Genomic DNA, 22846 nt, shown 5'->3' on the forward strand with positions numbered 1-22846 from the left:
CAAAGTTTTAACCTCCCAACAGCCCCCCCTTAACTGCAATTGGACAGGGGTGTTTACAATAAAAGTAGCAAAAAATCCTTAGATATGAAGCCACTACCGACCCGGAATCTAGCAGCGGCGTGACGTCCGCACTAGTATCTCCGCCCCGCCAGAGTGCTGATGGGCGGAGATACAAGTGCTGACTTCACGATCGATTCCACGTCAGCAATGGCTTCATATGTAAGGATTTTATGCTACTTTTATTGTTTTTTTATGTGTACATGCACCCAGATTAAAAATACTATATTATGAGGATTACTTCTGGCTCCTGGTGAGCTTTATTTATCATAGCATAACCCTGATGGGAAGTGTCGCTGGATGGGCTTACTGGGTATATCCCTCATTGGATGACAGATACACACTAAAGGCGTGCATGCTGCTGTAATGGCAGCCAGAATTTCTGGTGAGTGTTCACTTCACTGGGATGCGGTGCCTGCCCTCTGAGCACTGAATTTTAAATTACATGTTCACTTCAGGAGGTGTTGGAGTTTTGTTTCACTTCATTGCTGCACTGGACTTTTCAGTGAGTCTCTACTGCTTCACTGAACTTTCTTATTAAGTTTTTCTGTTCCTATTATGGAGGACTACATTTATTAATCTTACTAAGGACTTTTGTTCATTTCACTTTTGGCGCTACACAAATTTTCTTAAATCACTTTTATAAGTTAAGTATACTGCTTATTTGTGACAGCGGCCACCTTACCACAGTGTAGAGACATTGGCCATATTGACCATGTATGGCCAGCTTAAAGTGTTACTAAACCCAGAACCTGCATTCACTATATCTGGTCTCCCACAGTACACAGAACATGAAAATGCAATTATTTTAGTAAATATAAACGGCTAAATACCTTTTCTCATCAGCAGTGTATAGCAGTCTTATGACTTCTATCAGTGTCTGGTTAAAGCTTGTAGGAGGAGTTTTCATTCTCCTCTGATTGTCCTATGAGGCTGCAGGACTGCTGATCCTCTGTCTGGACAGTGCTGATTGGCCCTGTGCTGATAAAATGCACCCTTGCCAAGAAAGAAAAAGAAAAACTCTCTAGAAATACACACCAAACCGAGCATGTGCAAAGTGCCCCCAAGGCTCTGTACTATTAGGAGATAGATTGGGGACAGTGGAAGAAGGGGAAGTGCAGAGAAGACCAGATCAAACAGCCTTTTTACACAATACGCAGGATTAACCCCTTAGGTTCCACAGTGAGTATAACAAGCATGCTTTCCTGCATATACAGACTGATTTTACTGTTGTGGGTTTAATAACACTTTAAATGTTTCTGGTCATATCAATAAAAAAAATGTTTGCAACTACTAGTTAATATACAGTAAGGATTACTAACTGAATACAGCTCACAGTATGGATGTGTTTTATTTAGCATCTTTGTTTTGTACATGATTACTGCATTCTTTTACAAGCCATGTTCCATTCTTCAAGGTGATTTTCTGTTCTTTTTCAGAGTGCAGTGAACAAAGCTATAAATATTATATTGTCAGCAGCCAAGGACATTCCTCTTTGGAATTTTGCACATCTACATCACAAACAACAACAGGTAATGCTATACAGTGCCTTTGCTAATGCATATAAAAGCTGATGGTTCTGACGCCAGTGTCATGACATTATGCTAAGTTGAGGTCAATTTTTTTTTTTTAACAAACTAACTTTTCTTCAATAAAACTTGCACTTTTGCAGTTACAGTTTCTAAATGCAGGAGAAGTTCTCTGGGAGGAATAAACAACTTCCTTGATCGCGTTTTCCTGTCTTTAGAAGTTTCTGCTTTCAAGCAGGTTTAGCTACATTTAGATGTGTTTACATCAGTATAGCTTAGTATTAAAGACGATCTTCACCCTAGAAAGAAAAAAATAAAAGTACAGTATTTGTAGCTGCTGACTTTAAATAAAATGACACTTACCTGCCCAGGGATCCAGTGGCATTCTCAAACGTGCTTGTTCTTTGCCAGTCTTCAGGTCCCTGTCGCCGGCTGCAACTCCTTGCAGCTTTACTGCTGATTTGCCACTGCACATGCACAAGCTGCTGTTTGTGAATGGCCCTGCAGCCTTCTGTCCCAGAAGGTTGTGTGCAAAAAATGTTTATGTGCCAAATGTGGGGGGCGGGAGAATAACATAAAGCAGAACTTACCTATAGGGTGAAGCTCCACTTTAAGAATACTGTTTTCTCCAAACACATCTTACCTAAATTGCCCTAAATGCAGTGTCCATTCTGAATGATACCATTGAGTAATCATTACATTCGTTTATACGAGTATGTGGTTAGAAATGTGCTGTAAACTTGTATAAACATAGGCTTGACACTGCAATTGCGAGTGAGGCCTAAGGCAGCCTTAAATTCAAATGAGCATACAATTTACTCACAAGCATCGGTCATTCACAAATTTCAACTCCTATATAATCAAGCAGGTAGAACACTCACAAGAAGAGGCCTAAGACTGGCCAATCACGGATCACTATTCACAGCTGTCATGAACTAAACCCATTCATGACAGTTAAAAGCATTTGAAAGAGATTTGAAAGAGACAGTTGAAAGAGATTTGAAAGAGACAGTTGAAAGAGATTTGTCTATCCAAATTTCTCTCATTCAGCCCTCATGACTGATGAAAGAAATTTGGATAGACAAATCTCTTTCAAATGCTTTCAACTGTCATGAATGGGTTTAGTTAATGACAGCTGTGAATAATACTCATACGTGATTGGCTACAACTAATAACATGGTACAGGGTGCTGTGATTGGCCCAGGTACCATGTGATAGTTGTGGGCCAATCACAGCTCACTAGCAAAGGAAGCAAAGCTGATTCATAACAGCTTTGTTGACATTGTGACCATGTGATCATATAGTGGCCACATGATCACCGGGCCCCAAGTAGCGGGATCCATATTTTGGTGGACACAGCAGTCATGTTGGGGTGCCTTGTGTCTGTACAGGCAAAATGAAGTAAGGGTATGTCTCTTTGCCTGTACATGCCGCCCACTCGCAGTAAATGTACTGAGGGCAGTCGGCAAGTGCATAATGCAGGGAATGTATTAAGATGAAAAATGTTTAGGCTTTAGAACCACTTTAAGACTTACAATCCCATTACTAATGTGAAATGACTCAAAAGGTATATGCAATCTTCGGATTGGAAAAGCCAACAATATACAGTATCTCACAAAAGTGAGTACACCCCTCACATTTTTGTAAATATTTTATTATATCTTTTCATGTGACAACACTGAAGAAATTACACTTTGCCACAATGTAACGTAGTGAGTGTACAGCTTGTATAAGGCCACGTACACACAGGCAGACTTTTCAACTGGACTTGTCCGACAGACTTTCCAGCGGACTTTCGAAGGACTTTTTACGGACTTCCGACGGACTTTTTAACAAACGGACTTGCCTACACACGATCACACCAAAGTCCGACGGATTCGTACGTGATGACATACACCGGACTAAAATAAGGAAGTTGATAGCCAGTAGCCAATAGCTGCCCTAGCGTCGGTTTTTGTCTGTCGGACTAGCATACAGACGAGTGGATATCTGGGTCCGGCAGAGTTACGACGTAAAGATTTGAAGCATGTTCCAAATCTAAAGTCCGTCAGATTTGCGACTGGAAAAGTCAGCTGAAGGTCCGGTGAAGCCCACACACAATCGGATTGTTCGCCGGATTTGGTCGGTCGGCGTCCGTCGGACAAGTCCGATCGAAAAGTCCGACCGTGTGTACGCTGCATAACAGTGTAAATTTGCTGTCTCCTCAAAATAACTCAACACACAGCCATTCATGTCTAAACTGCTGGCAACAAAAGTGAGTACATCCCTAAGTGAAAATGTCTAAGGCCCCTTTCACACTGAGGCGCTTGTAAACTGCCAGTAAAACACTGAGCACTTTTGAAGAGCTTTTCATGTGCTTTTGAAGCACTTTCCGTTCATTTCAATGGAGAAAGGCGTTTTTTCACCACCCTGCCAGTGCACTGCCCCAGTGTGAAAGCATTCATTGATTTTAATGAAAATAGGTTTTCGTGAGCTTTTCAGGTGCTTTTTTTTCACGTGAAAGTGCCTGAAAAGCGCCTCAGCATGAAAGGGGTCTAAATTGGGCCCAAAGTGTCAATATTTTGTGTGGCCACCACTATTTTCCCGCACTGCCTTAACCCTCTTGGGCATGGAGTTCACCAGAGCTTCACAGGTTGTCACTGGAGTCCTCTTCCACTCCTCCATGATGACATCATGGAGCTAGTGGATGTTAGAGACCTTGCGCTGTTAGAGACCTTCTGTTTGAGGATACCCCACAAATGCTCAATAGGGTTTAGGTCTGGTGACATGCTTGGCAGTTTATCACCTTTACCCTCAGCTTCTATAGCAAGGCAGTGGTCTTCTTGGAGGTGTGTTTGGGGTCGTTATCAAGTTGGAATACTTACCTGCGACCCAGTCTCCGAAGGGAGGGGATCATGCTCTGCTTCAGTATGTCACAGTACATGTTGGCATTCATGGTTCCCTCAAAGAACTGTAGCTTCCCAGTGCCGGCAGCACTCATGCAGCCCCAAACCATGACACTCCCACCATCATGCTTGACTGTAGGAAAGACACACTTGTCTTTGTACTCCTCACCTGGTTGCCGCCACACACGCATGACACCATCTGAACCAAATAAGTTTCTTGGTCTCATTAGACAATAGGGCATGGTTCTAGTAATCCATGTCCTTAGTCTGCTTGTCTTCAGCAAACTGTTTGAGGGCTTTCTTGTGCATCATCTTTAGAAGAGGCTTCCTTCTGGGATGACAGCCATGCAGACCAATTTGATGCAGTGTGCGGTGTATGGTCTGAGCACTGACAGGCTGCCCCCCCTTCAACCTCTGCAGCAGTGCTGGCAGCACTCATAAGTCTATTTCCCAAAGACAACCGCTGGAAATGACGCTGAGCACGTGCACTCAACTTTTTTGGTCGACCATGGTGAGGCCTGTTCTGAGTGGAACCTGTCCTGTTAAACCGCTCTATGGTCTTGGCCACCATGCTGCAACTCAATTTCAGGGTCTTGGAAATCTTCTTATAGCCTAGGCCATCTTTATGTAGAGCAATAATTATTTTTTTCAGATCCTCAAAGAGTTCTTTGCCATGAGGTGCATGTTGAACTTCCAGTGACCAGTATGCGAGAGTAAGAGCGATAACACCAAATTTAATACACCTGCTCCCCATTCCCACCTGAGACCTTGTAACACTAATGAGTCACATGACACCGGGGAGGAAAAATGGCTAATTGGGCCCAATTTGGATATTTTCACTTAGGGGTGTACTCACTTTTGTTGCCAGCGGTTTAGACATTAATGGCTGTGTGTTGTTATTGTTGAGGGTACAGCAAACTTACAATGTTATACAAGCTGTACACTCACTACTTGACATTGTAGCAAAGTGTAATTTCTTCAGTGTTGTCAAATGAAAAGATATAATAAAATATTTATAAAAATGTGAGGGGTGTACTCACTTTTGTTAGATACTGTATATCTCAATATAAGACTACTCAAATCATTGGACCTGCCAAGCAGCTTCGATATATCTTACTACAAATGATAAAGTTCCTAGGGGATGCCTAGGGCATCAGTTATCCCAAAAAGATCCTGATATAACTTAGGGAATTGGGGTCATGGAGGTAATTAATAAGTAGGATAAAAAAGAATGAAGTATGAAATGTTAAGGATAGTAAATAAATTAGAGGAGCAGTGTGAAAGGGTGTGCACAACTGGTAAGTAACGGAGATAATAGATGAATAGGAAATGTCACAGTATAAGAGAAGCCTTGGATTTCAGAATGACAAATGATAACAGAAGAAAATGACAGGAAAAGATGATCTTGGGATCTAAAAATACAAAAAGTGTAAAAAAAAAAAAAAAAAGGCACAGGGATAATGTTCAAACAGTTTCCACTTTACTGAGGGCCATGTAGGTGAGAACTATAAGTGTGATTGTATTCCTGGAAGAAGCGGTACAGAGGGTGGTGGCATTAGTAAAGTGATTTTCCGAGATTTAAAGGTTATAGAAGTTTAAAACATTGCCTGCTGCTATTGTGTGGCCAGCTTTAACTGTTATGAATCTTTATTTAAAATTTTATATTAGAGGGTTTATATTTTTCTGATGATCCCCAATGATCTCTTCAACCTGAAATATAAATGCATGTGCGTGTTTCTTAGCTGGTTATCAATTTTTACTATGGTGCTTTTGCAAACTCTTCCTTTAAACTAAACAATAGGTTTGCAACATGCAGTGTAAAACACATTTAGGTCTTGTGATATGGGGTGATTAAGCTCAGTGGTTGTGTGTGTTAAGGTCTTCCTGGCCAACTTTTTTCAAAAGGAAAAGCAAAATCTTGATAACAGGTTGCCTACACAGCAGTTTTCTAACAACAAAACAAATAACGAAAAAATGCTAAGCCACCTGGCTCTCTTCACCATCACCACTGCTCTTTTCTCTGTTCTCCCAGACCATGGCCACTTCAGGCTCACTCAAAATAAGTTACAGCACCTTGTTGCACGGGTCCACTCCTGGCCTCTAGATAGGGTTCTTCAAACACCTCGGGCTCTCTCACTCTTCTGAGAATTACAGACCCCCTTTAGTCCCCTGGACTTGCTAGTTGCTTTAGCGCTCTCAGTCCTGCTGACTCATGCAGCTGCCCCAACTTTTCCAGGCCTGTGGGTAAGGAATCTCTCCATTATGGGGTACTGAGCGGTTCATCTCTTCAGGCTGGAGCACACACCTATCTCTACACAAGTCTCTGTCTCAGAATTGGAGCCAGGTCTGGCTTACAGCCAACCTGTCCACCTGCTCACTCACACGGCCTACAGGTCTCTAGCAAGACCCGGATACAGGATTTGACTCTCTCTTCCACCCAGGACACTTTGAAGCTTTCAAGCTCCACGCCGCAATCTGGGATTACAAAACTCATAGTATACTGACAAGCCAGTCTGGCTCTGGAGTTTCACACTCCGCATTAATGAGAATCCTGTGTGTATCTTGCCTACCCTCACACAATGTTAGGGCCTAGCATTGTCACAGTCTCCATTCTTCAACAGTAGGATTTTATTGTTCTGATCTTCTTTTAGTTTTAAATGAGATTAAAGTAATTTTTTGTGTAAAAGTTGTGAAGCAGGGCAGTAAATTAAACAAATAATATTGCCCTCTTAACTTTGCACAGGCTTTTGAAGTGCAACTTTTTTCCAGTTGAATGTAGGTTTTGCTGTCTCTATGGGAAGCTTTTTTTTTTTAGTTTTGCAAAAACTAGTCAGAAAACTCTCCAGTTTTGTTTTACAAGCAGAATAATTTCTGTTTTCCATCTGGTTCTTGGCAGACGAATGAAAGGCAAGTAGATGCAAACCCTAACTGGATGACATTTAGTTTTCTAAAGCACTGGATATTGCCATATCTTTTTTTTTGTCGAAATACATATAATACCACAATATCCATATATAGATGGCGGCACACTGATCACGTCACTCCTTCAAAAAACTTTATTCCTCGTCTGTTATTTGACAGCCCCAGCCCATAGCCACACCCCCTGATATGTTTTACCCTGATTGGGCTTTGTCGTTGAGATACGACTATCAGGTCTATCAAATAACAGGAATAAAGCTTTTCTTTGAAAGAGTGACGTGATCATTATGCAGCAATCTGTATATGGATATTGCAGCACAATAGAGTGAGGACGGACTCTCATGTTTGGCACTTGTCCAATCCCAGACTTAGGAGGATGAACGGAATCTGGAGTGGTGCTTAATTAAAGCGGACCTCCACCCAAAAGCAGAAGCTCCTCTTATTTGCATTTTCCTTCCCCTTTGCTGCCACATTTGACACCTAGTACCTGCTCCCACTTTCGTACTCGGCCCCCTCCTCCTTGCCCCGCTGCCGGGCCATTCACAAAGCGCAGCCCGAAATGGCTGTGGCAGCACCCGAGAGCCAATTGAAAAATAGTGATGTTTGATGTCAGTACAATACACCTGTGCAATGTATGTTGGCCTGGCCACTTCATCATCACATTTGACAGGGAAACAACATAGTGCTCGCTGCATAACAGGAAGTGCCTCAGCAAGGATCTTCTCGCATAGAGCTCTAGGTATTCCGGTAATGAAAGCTGCATATTTAAAAATAATTGAAAGAATATTTTGATTACTGTAATACTTTAAAGCTTAAATTAAATTTTAGTGATTTCGTTTTAACCTAGTTTAAGATTCATGTGGCATTAATTACAAAAAAGTTTTTTAAACACACGGGAAAAGTTTTTGTAGAATAACCTTGAGTCTGTAGTGGAACACTGAGAAATGAGAATTCAGCAGTATTTACAGTCATGTAGTAATGATGAGGTGCCCTGCTTTTGCTCTCTTGAATCCCTCATTTAGTTCCACAGGGCATTGTCTGCTTGCTATTGTTCAGCCTTGTCCTGTCATGTCTAGTCTCAGCATAGATGACGCTTCTCTGCTACCAGAGAGCGATTGCAGCTTTCTGTTCTCTTTACATCAAACTGTAGACGATTCTGACTAGAAATACACATTATGTTTAAATTAACAAGAAATACAAATTATGTTTAAATAAGTAAAGTAAAGTAAGCGGTAAGTGTGTGAAAGCTGGAGTTAAAAATTACTGTTCCATTAAGTCTATTCTAAATGAATTAATATAAAATAAAATTCACAAGAATAGAGCCACATGATGATGGCTTTGCATAATCCTTGCCAATTATTCAATTTTGTATGTGGAATGGCATTTATTCAGGCCATAATTTTACATTTTGCAATTAGTCACTTTGCTCAGCAAGCTGTATACTTTCCAGTTAATGGATCTCCTAGCGTTTTAATTTTCAGTGCAAGGTTGCTGAGATTGGGTTTGTGTGCTTATTGTCATGTGTTCATATTTACACTTTGTGAAAGATATGGTGCAAATTGGTTAATTGATTATATTTACACTTATATTAAGTTGCTTACAGGCAGCAAGTTGAGCCAACTGAAGTAAAAATTCATCCCTGGACATAACTTAAAGTCGATGTCAAGGATCCCAAAACGGGATGAGAGTCCAGGCACCAAAGTTAATATTTACAATATTTGCAAACAGTCAGCTAATGATCACAAAACACATTCTCCATCTCTGGGATAAATTTATACTACACACAGCATGTCTCTATTTACATTAACTTCCAGCACACATACTGCCCCCCAGTCAGCTTCCATTCCTCAGGAAAAACTTTTCAAATGTTTAAGCCATGTTTACACCCATCCCCAGGCCAAGTAACAAACCACGAGAGCAAATGTTTCTCCAAAACACTGCAGTGGCCTCAACACTTCACAAAAAACAATACAATTTTTGTTATAAAAACCATACTCGTGATGGTGGACCTTAAACTTTTTTCCCCTGTAATGCCAAAATGTAGCAAAAAATTATAAAGCATCTTTAGGTGAAAAAAGCTGTTGGATATACCTACCTTCCCCCTGGATTTTGAACTGCAGCTAGTGACGTTGCTCTCCTTCTGTCGAGATCCTGAGGAATGCCAAGTAGACCAAATATTGTGGGATGGGGCTCAAACACTGTGCAGATGCAAGTTCTTGTGAGATTTGGGGTTGCTGGCATTTTATTAGGAAAGAACATATACAGTATACGGACATCTAAAATCAAACTCATTTATAGTAACCAGCATCACACGATTAATAAAGTTGTATCGTACACACCTATTAGTGGGACTTTATGGGTACCACAGGTGAGTATACCAGCATTGATGCAAATCATTTTCATTTTTGATATGTATTGATATGTATGTTAAAAAGCCAAAATTCATATTAAACTAAGAAATTTAGTTGACAAATTTTTCCCACCCAAAAACAAAAAGAGAAACAAAACCACCTCATAACTCATACTTCATTGTAATGTACAAGATACATTGCATTGAAAGTACTTATTTATCATAGTAATGTTCACCTAGAATCACAAAGTACTTTGATGTCTTATGTATAACTAAAGAAAAAAAACTTTTTTCCTGGTTTTAAATAGAGTGGAAAAGAATTAGAACACCTGTTGTATTTTTATTGCTGTCTGTGTCCTCATTAGGCAGAATCGTCTTCCTTTTTGTCCTAGTGACCATTGTCACTGAGAATGAAAGTGAAAGAAAATCCCAGGGGTGAAGGGGGTGGATGAATGAGGAAAAGATGTATTGAGCCCTGGATTGGGTTTTTCATAGAGGCTAAGGATTGGTTTAGCTGTGACCTGGCACTAATCAAACCATTCCCATGAATGCTTTTACATTTTCTGTAGCATGATCTACTAGGCTCGCTATTGTAACTCTCTATTAAAAATAAAATGAGCTTAGTGGATAACATTGTCTGCACATGTCTTTATTCCTTTCTTCCCATTTTATCCACAGCTAGAGCAAAATGCTGCCAGAGATCTGGGAGATGAACTTACTAAGATGGTTGTGCTGAAACCCTTGGATAAGCAAATCAGTGAACATAAAGATGTGAGCAAAGTTGTTATCCAGCTTAGCTCCATTGTCTTGTCTCTTAAAACTGATGCTACAGATGTACTTAACAGCTTTACTACATTTTCTGGAATCTGGAATCAGGTAAAACATTTATCATTTTCTTTCCTGCACCTACTGAAGCTATGTCATATTTGAATTTCCATGAAAATATTTTGCCCGTAGATGTTTGGCAGCAGTTTTAATTGTTTACCCGTAGTTCTTTTTATATCCTTGTTTTATTTTTAGAAAGACAAAAGCTTTTTTTTTTTAACCTTAATGCATTCTCTGCATTAAAGTAAAAAAACTTTTAAAAGCTTCACCCAGCCCCCCCCCCCCCCCTAAACACTTACCCGAGCTTGATCTCGATCTAGCGCTTTTCCCGTCTCCAGCATCTCTCTTCTTATGGGAGACTCCTCAGCAGCTTGAGAGATTGGTTCCTGCTGCTGTCAACCAAATCCTGTGAGGAGGTGGCGTAGCTCAGTGACACTCTGTGTGTCTTTGGACACACAGTCTGGCTCAAGATTGAGCTCACTAGGAGAAGTAGCCAAGATCGCCGGGGTGGACCCCAGAAAAAGAAGTTTGGGACCGCTCGGTGCAAAACCATTGCACAGAGCAAGTAAGTATAACATGTTTATTATTTTCAGGAAAAAAATAAGCTTTACAACCACTTTAAAAATGTGGTGTTATTATGAATTAATATGTGGACTAGCATTGGCCTGAACCACAAAATCACAACATCACAAAATATTATATTGCTAAACTTAGCGATATTACTTTTTTAAGCCTTTTTATTGAAGCATGGAGCTTATGCAGTAGGTGTCAAAGGGCTTATATATGTTGCTGCTGCCTTCCATCTAACAATTTACATAGAGCTCAGCATTATACCCACATTAATTTGTTAGATGTGATTACAAGTGGAGAGATTAAACAAAATGCATATGTGAAAGATAGTACAGTCTGCTGAATAATTCATTTTAAAAAACACATCAAATTCTGGGGTATCATTTATTTTTAAAATCGATGTTCTGCCACATGTCAATAATTTTTCAATATTTGTAGTGTTATCTACCATTACACATTTCTTTGTCTCATTTATTTCGGTTTAATTCCGTTATTTATAGGATGTTGATGAAAAAGTTAAAGAGTTCCTTGACACTAATCCTGTAATGTCTGAATTCCGAAGTCAACTCAGTTATTACTCAGTAAGTTAAGTACACTTCTGTTGCAATCAAATAGACATTTTACTACTTATGCAAATACTGTACTTAAGTTGTACCCACTATTTTATTTCACAGCAATTGGAATCCCAAATCAGCGAACTTCCAGGGCACTGCATTGTAGGCTCTGTTGACTTCTCAACCGATTGTCTGAAAATGGCTTTGGTACAGGAATGTCGTCGCTGGAAGAGAGCCATTGGTTCTGCTTTGAATAAAAAAGCAGCTATGGATATGGATGAGATTTATTCCTTTATTGATAATCTCGGTAAGCGACTGAATAGACCTATTAATGATCTTGATGATGTACGTGGAGCTATGGATGCACTGAAAGAAATCAGAGAGTCAGAAATTAAGATTGACATGATGATTGGACCTATCGAGGAATCCCATAGTCTCCTGGTAAAATATGAACTACTGTTTCAAGATGGCAATGCAGAGCGTGTAGATGGATTAGCTTATGCCTGGAAGAATTTAAACACACAGGTAAACTTAGTTCTTGATGTGTGTGAATTATGAACATCATAATCATACAGTCAGGGTTTTAATGTGCCTTTTTTATAGGTTGTGCAAACCCAGAATTTACTCATCAAAGTGCAACCAGAGATGAAGACAGATTTGCTTAATGGTGTGAAAAAGTTTCAGATTGATGCCAGTGAGTTTTATAAAGACTATGACGTAACGTAAGTATAGTTTCTAAATGTTAATTGTGTTGTAATTGCATACCCCGGGTCACAATACAAAGCAGTAAAATGCCTGTGTTAAATCATCATTTCCTGATGTTGCAGTTAGCTACCATCTTTGTAAATTCTTGTGTTTTTATGTAGCCTTAAATACTTGTATAAAAAAAGAAAAGAAAATAATACTATGCTACTGTTTACTTTAATGGCTTAGTCAGAACTAAAGATGCATCTTTAGCTTAGAGTTTCAGCTAGATGTTGGGTTAAATAGTTTGTTAATGTTCAGTTTGTTAACGAAACTTCCGATGGGTTAAAATTCTGCTGAAAACATACTTAGAAGCAAATTTTCATCAGGAATTTGTAGGACAAAATTGTCAGTTGGCAATTTCCAACAATACAGAGGAGATTTCTTAAAATAATAGATCTTTTTATTAGGTTTTTATCTCTTTGTTTTCAGTTTTTCCTACTTATTATGGTTAATAATATATCCTATTGAATTCATTGTCACTGGTATATTATTAGTAGAATATTTAATTATATCAATTTCTTCCCATGCATGAACTTCATGTTATGCCCTTATCTAAAGTCTGAAAACTACCAGACATGCTAGAAAAAGTTGAGTTGAACCAGTATTTCCAACATTTTGCACATATATCTTAAGCAAATAGAGAAAACATATAATCCCAGTGCTGTGTCTGACTACACTCATTTAATGTTGCATGATATATACAGGCATACCCCACTTTTAAGTACACAATTCGGTTTATTTACTAAAGCTGGAAAGTGCAAAATCAGGCTCACGTCTGCATAGAAACCAATGAGCTTCTAACCCCAGCTTGTTCAATTAAGCTTTGGTAATAAAACCTGGAAGCTCATTGGTTTCTATGCAGAAGTGAGCCTGATTTTGCACTTTCCAGCTTTAGTAAATAAACTCCTTTGTGTACTTAAAAGTGGGGTATGCCTGTATGTTAACTATCAAGTCTACTTTGATCCTTCAGTTGTATAATTCTAAAATTTATGTGACCATAATTAACTTTCACCATAAGTTGGTTGTATTGTGCATCATCACACAATATGCTATTTGTCTAAGACAGTTGTGGTCAACTTGAAAATTAGAGAGTACTTCAAGTGTGGCCCCCTGAAACTTTAAGAGGGCTGCACAATAGCCATGCATTTTTGATCGTTGAGGTGTAGTGTGTCAAGTTAGGATGCCTATTCAAAATGAACGGGCTGTAACACACCTCGAAAATTTTGGTCCTGCAAGGTACTGCAATGCACATGACAGAGAAAGTGGGAATAAAAAAAGCCCTATCATTGGTGTCAATGGCAGTAATAGTAACAGCTAATTTTGGGGTCAGGAGATGCAGTAATAATCCCCAGTACTGGTGTCGGTGGATGCAATAACAACCCCCAGCATTGGTGTCAGTGGCCACAGTAATAACCCCCAGCATTGGTGTCAGTGGAATTACTATTAACCCCATTGGTGGCCAATAGCAGTGCTGTTATTCCCCAACTGTAGTGCTATTTAACTTTCCTACATTCCAACCCCCCCCCCCTTCCAACCTCCAATTGGTTTTTATGGTTGTTAGTGTCGGTGTTTTCTAACCTCCCATTGATTAGTATAACTCCACCATTCTAACCTTCCTCCCTCTAATTGGCAGTGAAATGTAACCCCCCCTCAGCATTGGTGTTTACTTACCTGATAACACTCTACCACCCCACTCTCTCTCTCCCAAGGCCACAGATATTGTGACCAGAGTTATCTCTGCCTCACAGTAGAGTCTTTCTTTCAGTGCCTGGTGCTGGAATGCAGTGTGTGATCTGGCACCTGGCACCTTGCTGCCACTCTGCTGACCTCTGGTGCTCAGTAGGTGGCAGACTACATGCAGAGGGTGGGCAGGCCACATATTAGGCACCTGTGACCTGCAGCCTAATTGTTTTAGCAAAGTGAAAATTATGCTACATATTTTATAGGGGACCTGGTGTAGAAGGTATTCCTCCCAGAGAAGCAAGCGACAGACTACAAGTTTTCCAGGCCAAGTTTGATGAACTTTGGAGGAAGTATGTTACTTTTTCTGGAGGAGAAGAACTTTTTGGCCTGTCAATAACAGGTAGTATTTTAAAACATTATAGTTTAATCCAAGAACAGCAGTGCTTAACACAGTGCAAATTGATATCTGTAGCAAAATTCTTGACAAAAATACATTTTGTTGAATTTCAGAATACTCTGAATTACAAAGGATTAAACGTGAACTCTCATTACTTCAGAAACTCTATGGCCTTTATAATGCTGTTATAGATAGCATTAATGGGTATTATGAAATCCTCTGGACTGATCTGGATATTGAGAAAATCAATAATGAGCTGCTGGACTTCCAAAACAGGTGTGTATCTATTCTAATTGTTCTAAGAATTATAACTTAAAATGACCAACACTTTCACATGCAGCTTCTCTTTACTCATTGCCATTTCTCCGTTTATTGAAATTTGCAAAAGATAATCATTATATAGTTCAGTTTTCTAGTGCGGGTTTCTTTTCTTTCACAAATATAGTTTTATTGAGGTAGGGGTAATCAGTACCACAAGTGCAGCTGGTATAAACAATGCAGTGATGTACAGCAAAATATGGTGAATGGTTCAGTGCATTGGGTCAGAACAGCTTAGGCAATGACATCATAGCATATATGATCAAAAAATACAAGCAGGTGGTATGTAATTACAGGCAGGTGGTATATATAGCAAAATCTAGAGGTTGCATCAATAAGGTCTCAAGATCTCAGCAAGGGAAGGGGGAGAGGGGGGGGGGGGCAGGAGAAAGGAAGGAATAAGACGGATGGGGAGGGTGAATAGGAGAAAAAGGATGGATAGGAGGGGAAGGAAGAAGGAGGAGGGAGGAAGAAAGGGGAGAGGAGGGAATGGGGGAGGGAAAGGGACACGGAAAAAAGGGAGATGCCAAAAATTACATATAATAAAGCAGAAACAGAGTCACATGCTGCAGGAGTCTATCCACACTGTCCAATTTTTGTAAAATTTCCTTGGGCAATTACGACTTTCATAGATCAGTTTGTACAATGGTAATACTGCATTAATGGCTGCACACCAGGTTGATACAAAAGGAGATAAAAGTGCCCTCCACTTAAGAAGGATCTCCCTTTGGATATAAAAGGAGGCAATTAAAACAATTTAACATAGTGGCCCAGCTCTGCACCATCCAGCACCCCAAGAGCCGCAGCTTGAAGTCTAAACTGAGTGTTATGTCATATGTGTTGTTAATAACCTCCAAATTGAACACCCAAAAATCCTGAAATGTAGGGCAAGTCCAGACCATATGATGGAATGTACCCTCACCTAATTGTGTGCTAAGTGCTGATTTCTTAATACTGGACTGCATAATCACTTCAAACGAAATGAGAGATTTCTGTGCAGTATTTCTTTCAAGGTCAGTCAATATAGAATAGTTTAGTAGCACCTTTTAAAATTCAGTATAATCTGTGGTAGCTGGTAGCAGGGTAGGAACTTAAACAGTAACTCTATTTTTTTTTTAAACAATTATATTCATCATTTCTACACAAGCCTTTATGTAATTCGGCGTTAATTAAAACTGCAGCCATCTTTGATTTACAAAAAAGGGGCAAAAACATAAAATGTTTGTATAAGGGTGTTCTGTACTCCAATAGTGTATGGTATCCAGAAATGCCATTTCCTGCTCATCATATCAAAATCCTCCCACTCAGCATTCAGGGAGTAGAAAGTAGATGCAGGAAGTAGAAAGAGAGTCAAATTCATATGTAATTTTCAAAACAAATGACAGTAGATAGTCATTTACCATGAATTTTAATAAATTCCATGTAACCTATGCAAGGGGCTAGGAGATGGCTGTTTGTCTTCTTAGCAAAGTCTGTGTTGGGGACCTGATTGGTTTTTTAGCCATACAAGTCATTAGGAATGGAAAAGTAGCATGAAGCTGGTTGATGCAGCTTTGAAGGCGGTTAAAAGCAGGTACGAAGAAAGTCCACTGCAGGTCATATGCACCTGTGAATTAACTGTGAATGATCTCAGAAGCATTTCAAACTGGTGTATGTCAAATTCAATAGAATGCATTGAAAGAAAATTGCTTTTGCCTATCAACACAAGACTAGTCCAATGACACAGGTTCTTAACTTCAAACGCACATCAATAATAATTGCTTTTTTACCACTTCAATACAGGGCACTTATACACCTTCCTGCCCAGACCAATTTTCAGCTTTTAGCGCTGTCGCACTTTGAACGACAATTGCACGGTCATGTAACACTGTACCCAAACTAAATTTTTATCATTTTGTTCCCACAAATAGAGCTTTCTTTTGGTGGTATTTGATCACCTCTGGGATTTTTATTTTTTGTTAAACAAATAAAAAAAGGCTGAAAATTTTGAAAAAAAAAATGTTTTTTGTTGTTGTTTCTGTTATAAAACTTTGTAAATAAGTTTTCTCCTTCACTGATGGGCACTGATGGGGCTGCACTGACAGGCACTGATAAGGCGGCACTGATGAGGTGGCACTGATGATGGGCACTAATATGAGGCACTGATGGAGCACTGATAGGCGGCACTGATGGGCACTGATATGCAGCACTGATGGTACACATAAGTGGCGATGATGGGCACTGAAAGGCGGCACAGCTGGGCACCGATAGGCGGCACAGATGGGCACTGAAAGGCGGCACAGATGGGCACTGAAAGGCGGCACGGATGGGCACTGGTAGGCGGCACAGATGGGCACTGATAGGTGGCACGGATGGGCATGGATTGGCACTGATAGAGACACTGTACACTTATTGATGGTACGGCGATCACCGGCTCTTCCTGTTTACATCATGATCAGCCGTGTTTGGACACGGCTGATCACGTGGTAAAGAGTCTCCATCAGAGACTCTTTACCTAGATCGAAGTTGCGGTGTGTAAGACTGACACACCACAGCAAGGATCAGGGGCGCGCATCGGCTTGATGTCCGGCTGGACGTCATATGAAACCTGGTCAGGATATTGAACCCACTTTGCCGACGTCATATTGCTATATGGTGGGCGGCAAGTGATTAATTTACACTCTGCATTATTTTAACAAAAAAAATAGCAAAATTCTAAAACAGATACAGTGAACATAGCAATGTCAGAAAGCAGCATAAAGAAATAGCAAAACATAGCCAAACTCTGATAATCAAATGTAATGAAATAAAGAAAACAATGAAACTACTTTTATGAAATTCCTTCTGCTTCTGCCATAAAAACAAGAGAAAGATTTATAAACTGGTCAAATGTAAAAACATAAATTTGCCTGGATTAACTTTATCTTCTGTGAGAAAATTTTTTTGAGCAGCATAATTAAAAGCTAAAATTTTACAAACGTTTGGAAAGAATGAGTAGGTTTGTTATAGCAGTTTAACCACTTAAGCCCAGGACCATTTGGCTGGCCAAAGACCAGAGCACTTTTTGCGATTCGGCACTGCGTCGCTTTAACTGACAATTCTGTGGTCGTGCAACGTGGCTCCCAAACAAAATTGACGTCCTTTTTTCCCCACAAATAGAGCTTTCTCTTGGTGGTATTTGATCACCTCTTCGGTTTTTATTTTTTGAGCTATAAACAAAAAAATAGCGACAGTTTTGAAAAAAACGCATTAATTTTTAGGCCAGTTTAGGCCGATAAGTATTCATATTTATGGTAAAAAAAAATTGCAATAAGCGTTTATTGATTGGTTTGCACAAAAGCTATAGCGTCTACAAAATGGGGGATAGTTTTATGGCATTTTTATTAATAAATTTCTTTTTTTTTACTAGTAATGTCAGCTATCAGCGATTTTTCATCGTGACTGTGACACTATGGCGGACAGATCGGACACTTTTGGCGATATTTTGGGACCATTCACATTTATACAGCGATCAGTGCGATTAAAAATGCATTGATTAAATGTGACTGGCAGTGAAGGGGTTAAGTGTGTCCTAGGAAGTGATTCTCACTCCCTAGCCCGCAAACGGCTTCTTAAAGGGCAACGTACAGGTACGTTAATATGCCTGTACGTGCCCTTCTGCCAACGTATATCGGCTTGAGCCAGTCGGCAAGCGGTTAAGTAAAAAAACATTGGCATTGAGGTGCAATAGCAATAATTACCGTATACAGTAGACATTGCTTGTACACCGCAGTTACAGTTTTTTAAATTTACAATTGGGCACACCTGCATAGAGCTGATGCTCTAGCTGCTTAAAATAGATGCTTACACTACAAATCAACACTACATGCCGTAGCATGTTGCATTGTGTAAAATTAGTAACCTCAAAAGTAGTTTTGCTACAAGCTCAGCAGGTTGCAATGATGAATCATTCTGCAACAAAATAATTGGAATTGCTATAGAGTAACTGTTTCATCAACAGAATTTTTTTTAATGGTGGGAAAACCACAAATGCCAATACTGATACAGGCATTTTGGTAAATTCTCAGTGAACTGTGGCCTCCACAAAAAAATTGTGCTGCAGCACTTAAAGTAGGATTCCTGACTACTCTTAAAAATGTTCGCTCCCCCTCCTAAAGTTGGATTCTACCCGGTGTGCTGTAGTTTAAGTGCAGTGCAATTTATGCATGTTTTACATGCAATTTTAGGTGCATGCGGCATCTTCGATGCACTTTCAGAAAACGCATGGTCTAATAGAAGTCAATGGGAGCTCACCTAAAACTGCATGTATACAATCGTGCTGCACCCAAACCGAATTACACCGGTGTGAACCCAGCCTAACACCTATTCTGACTAACCAGTGTAAAAAAAGATCTGTATACTTGCCTATCTACAGGCTGCTCTGGTCTGGTCATGTGACCTGCCTTCCCTTTGTCAGCCAGTGGTGCTACAGGGGAGAAGAGGGAGCACTGACAACAGATGAGACATGGGAACCTATGGATGATGTCACAGCTCCCAGTAATTCCAGACATTCAAGTGCTCTCTTCTCTCCACTGCAGCTGGTGCTGGCTGCCACAGGGGAGATCACTTGACCAGAGCAGAGCAGCCTGAAAATAGGTAGATATACATATCTTTCTTACACAGGTTAGTCAGAAGAGGTGTCAGTTAAGTATTTTGTGGTACTAAGTAAATCTGTTGAAATTTGTTAACGATAACAAGAGAGGTAGAACATAGATCCCCTGCAACCCGCAACAATAGACCCCCCAGCAACCATAGGTCCTCCCCAGCAACAATAGACCCCCCCAGCAACAATAGACCCCCCAGCAACCATAGACCCCCCAGCAACCATAGGTCCTCCCCAGCAACAATAGACCCCCCAGCAACAATAGACCCCCCAGCAACCATAGACCCCCCAGCAACCATAGGTCCTCCCCAGCAACAATAGACTCCCCAGCAGCAAAAGATTCAAAACAAAAGATTCCCACCCCCAGCAAAAATAGATCCACCCCAGCAGCAATAGACCTCCCTTCCAGCAATACTACACCCTCCCCCAGCAGCAATAGAACCCCCAACATCTATAATCAATAGACCCTTCAGTAGCCAGCAGCAATAGACACACACCGCCCTTCAACAACACACTTCCAATTCATCAGTCAGTGTGAGTAGGGGTAGAGATTAAGTTGTAAAAATACTTTTTACTGCAGTGAGCTACAGAGAGGGACACAGGCAGTAAAGAGGAGTCAGAACAGGACTGTGGTTTCCTCCTTTGCAGGCAAAGGGCATATCACTCCAATGGGAACTAACTGAGCTGGCCTGGAACTATAACTCAGGTGTTGGTATGTCTCTATGGCAGCTGCTGTTTGGGGGTGCTAGGAGACATTTTAGGGTGACAACTTGCATGGCACCCATTGCCAATACATTTAGAGCTGGAGGTGCCGTTATTGTGTATGGCTGCGTTCCCTTCAAATAATGCCCTGAATTTAGGGCACATTTTTATAACTGTTAAATTGAGTTGATTTGCTGTTTTTCTTATATTTCTATCTTGCCTTTTAGGAAGACATATTTTGTAATTACTAGTGCATAAAGAGTATTGGAATAATCTTGTGTGTTAATTATTTCAATGAAGCAATATTGCGCTCCCCTGAAGTTTCCCAAGTACAATTTTTTTATGCACTATTGCTAATCTGTTGTGCTTACATGTCTAAAATAATGCTTACATAAGTCATGTTACCTCACTACTTTGCCTTTAGAATTCGCAAGCTGCCCAAAGCACTAAAGGAGTGGCAAGCATTCAATGACTTGAAGACGGAGATTGACGATTTCAGTGAGAGTTGTCCTCTGCTTGAAATGATGTCAAATAAAGTAAGACTATTATTTTTGCATTAAATGCTTACATTTCATAGGTTCAGTCTTCCAAATATTCTGTTGTAGACAGAGTCTGGTGCATTCTTTAATTTCTTGGACTCCAATGGTGAGATCTCGCTACCTAAATCATTGTCTTTTAGGTGTACTTGCCCACCTTGGTGGGTTCCTGCTCCTGCTGCTGCTTTTTTAAAAATATAAAGTACATTAAAGGTCCAGCAGTGTGGGCTCTTTTAAAATATATGTGGCAGGTCTGGAGTCTTGAGAAGAGGTGCACCTCTCCAGCATCTGGAATATTTAATGTAAGAGGACCATTCATTGTATTCAAGTAGATGAACTGTGCAGTGCTGGTCAATTTATTTCGTGTTATATGTATTCATATATAGTATGTATTTTAACTATGTATTTAGCTGTTTGACAGAAGTTATGCAATACAGAAGATTATTCATTAATTAGCCAATGATGTGCAGATTATTGTACTGGGAAACCAGTCGTTCTAATTATTACACTGTTTGGAGTTGTTTGTTCTGTCATTCATATCTCTGGAAAGGAATACTGATAACCAAAAGTGAAAATAAGAGTTTTTACCCTGACTTTCAAAGCTGCTGTTTCGGGATTGCCAGAGAGATGTAACATGGGAAAAGGAGCATTATAGAGCTTTAAACAGCCTCTATGCATAGGTACTATTAGATTTGATAGCTGGAGCTGATCTAGAGATCTCCTTTATATTTCCTGCATAAATGGCCAAAATTACAACTGCAGGCACCCTCCATGTGCACAGTTTAACACCATTGTGCATATGAATTATTGGTAACATTTTATTTCTTGTTCTTCTTTTAGCCACTTCCTACCCAGTCTATTGTCAAATGATGGCTGAATGAGACCTTCTTCGTTCTGGGTGAACGTCATATGAAGTCCTACCTGAATGCGCCTTGCACGTGCCCCACGGGCTGTGCTGCAGTGCGATCTGTCACCAGTTGTGTCCACCAGACACAGCCGATTACAGATTACTGTACCGGGCTGCCAGCCAGTACCATGTGACCGCTGTGACCAATCACAGCAGCCATCCATTGTAAACAATGGATGGCTTCTTTTCATTCCGTAAACATGGTTGCTTATACCAGTGAAATTAACTGCTATTAGCAATCATAATGTGTAAAAAAAGAAATCCTGATCACATTCCCAGAGTGGTACAAAAAAAGAAAAAAAGTAATAAAAAAAAATTAAAAATGTAAAAAACTAAAAAAAAATATACGTTTTTTATTGTTTATAGATTTTTTTACATACTGTCACCAGTTAGTGTCCCTGACCACTACCACACCAGTTATATTATGCTGTACTTAACTGGTGAGAGTATGTAAAAAAAAATTGTGAAAATGTTTTTTTTTTTCCCTCATTTCTTCATATTTCAAAAATTTGTAACAAAAAATGACAACTTCAAAAAAACTCACCATGCCTCTTACTAAGTACCTTGGACTGTCTACTTTCCAAAAAAGGGGTCATTTGGAGTACATTTGTTTGTATTGTCCTGGTGTTTTCAGGCCTTAAGAAATGAGATAGGCAGTCAGTACATTAGAAATGATCAATTTCCAGATTTAAAAAAAAATCCAGTATCCAGTATAAATGACAGTATCACTATACCATAATTTATAGACTCTATAACTTTCCTACAGACTAAATAATAAACACTGATTTGGGTAATTTTTACCAATGTAGCAGAATACATTTTGTCCTAAATTTATGAAGAAAGATTATTTATTTGTAAACAGAAACAAAGAAAAACTATTTTTTTTTTTAATTTTTGTATTTTTTAGTTTATTAAGCAAAAAAAAAAAAAAAAAAAAAAAAAAAACAGTGATGATTAAATACCAACAATAGACCTTCATAGCTCCATAGCTCAAGTTAAGTCTTACCTTATCTGACAACTCATTCTGATTTTTCAGTCAGGCATATCCTGTCACAAGGCAAGATACTTCCGATATGCAGTCTCTTTAGCTAACATATAGCGCTCAGTGAATCCTTTGCCATGTATGAAATAATTATTTGTAAAATTAAAATTCTATATGCTGTATAAAGTATTCTATATACTTAAAAGAAATATATACATATATATAAAACAACAATTTTGTAAAAGTAAAAACATTTGAATAACA

At 39.5% G+C, this 22846-nt stretch overlaps 1 protein-coding gene across 1 annotated transcript in view; it reads left to right on the top strand.

The window, feature by feature from the left end:
• The window catches only part of LOC141144794 (dynein axonemal heavy chain 5-like), a 454887-nt gene that overhangs the window by 98873 nt on the left and 333168 nt on the right, over window positions 1-22846 (top strand). The window contains exons 26-33 of the mRNA XM_073630823.1: window positions 1497-1589; window positions 10419-10616; window positions 11636-11716; window positions 11810-12214; window positions 12293-12411; window positions 14383-14519; window positions 14630-14792; window positions 20582-20693. Of these exons, the coding sequence (XP_073486924.1) occupies window positions 1497-1589; window positions 10419-10616; window positions 11636-11716; window positions 11810-12214; window positions 12293-12411; window positions 14383-14519; window positions 14630-14792; window positions 20582-20693 (1308 nt within the window). The remainder of the gene's footprint in view (window positions 1-1496; window positions 1590-10418; window positions 10617-11635; window positions 11717-11809; window positions 12215-12292; window positions 12412-14382; window positions 14520-14629; window positions 14793-20581; window positions 20694-22846) is intronic.

Source organism: Aquarana catesbeiana, linkage group LG05 (genome assembly GCF_042186555.1).
Source record: "Aquarana catesbeiana isolate 2022-GZ linkage group LG05, ASM4218655v1, whole genome shotgun sequence".
NCBI classification, from domain to species: domain Eukaryota; kingdom Metazoa; phylum Chordata; class Amphibia; order Anura; family Ranidae; genus Aquarana; species Aquarana catesbeiana.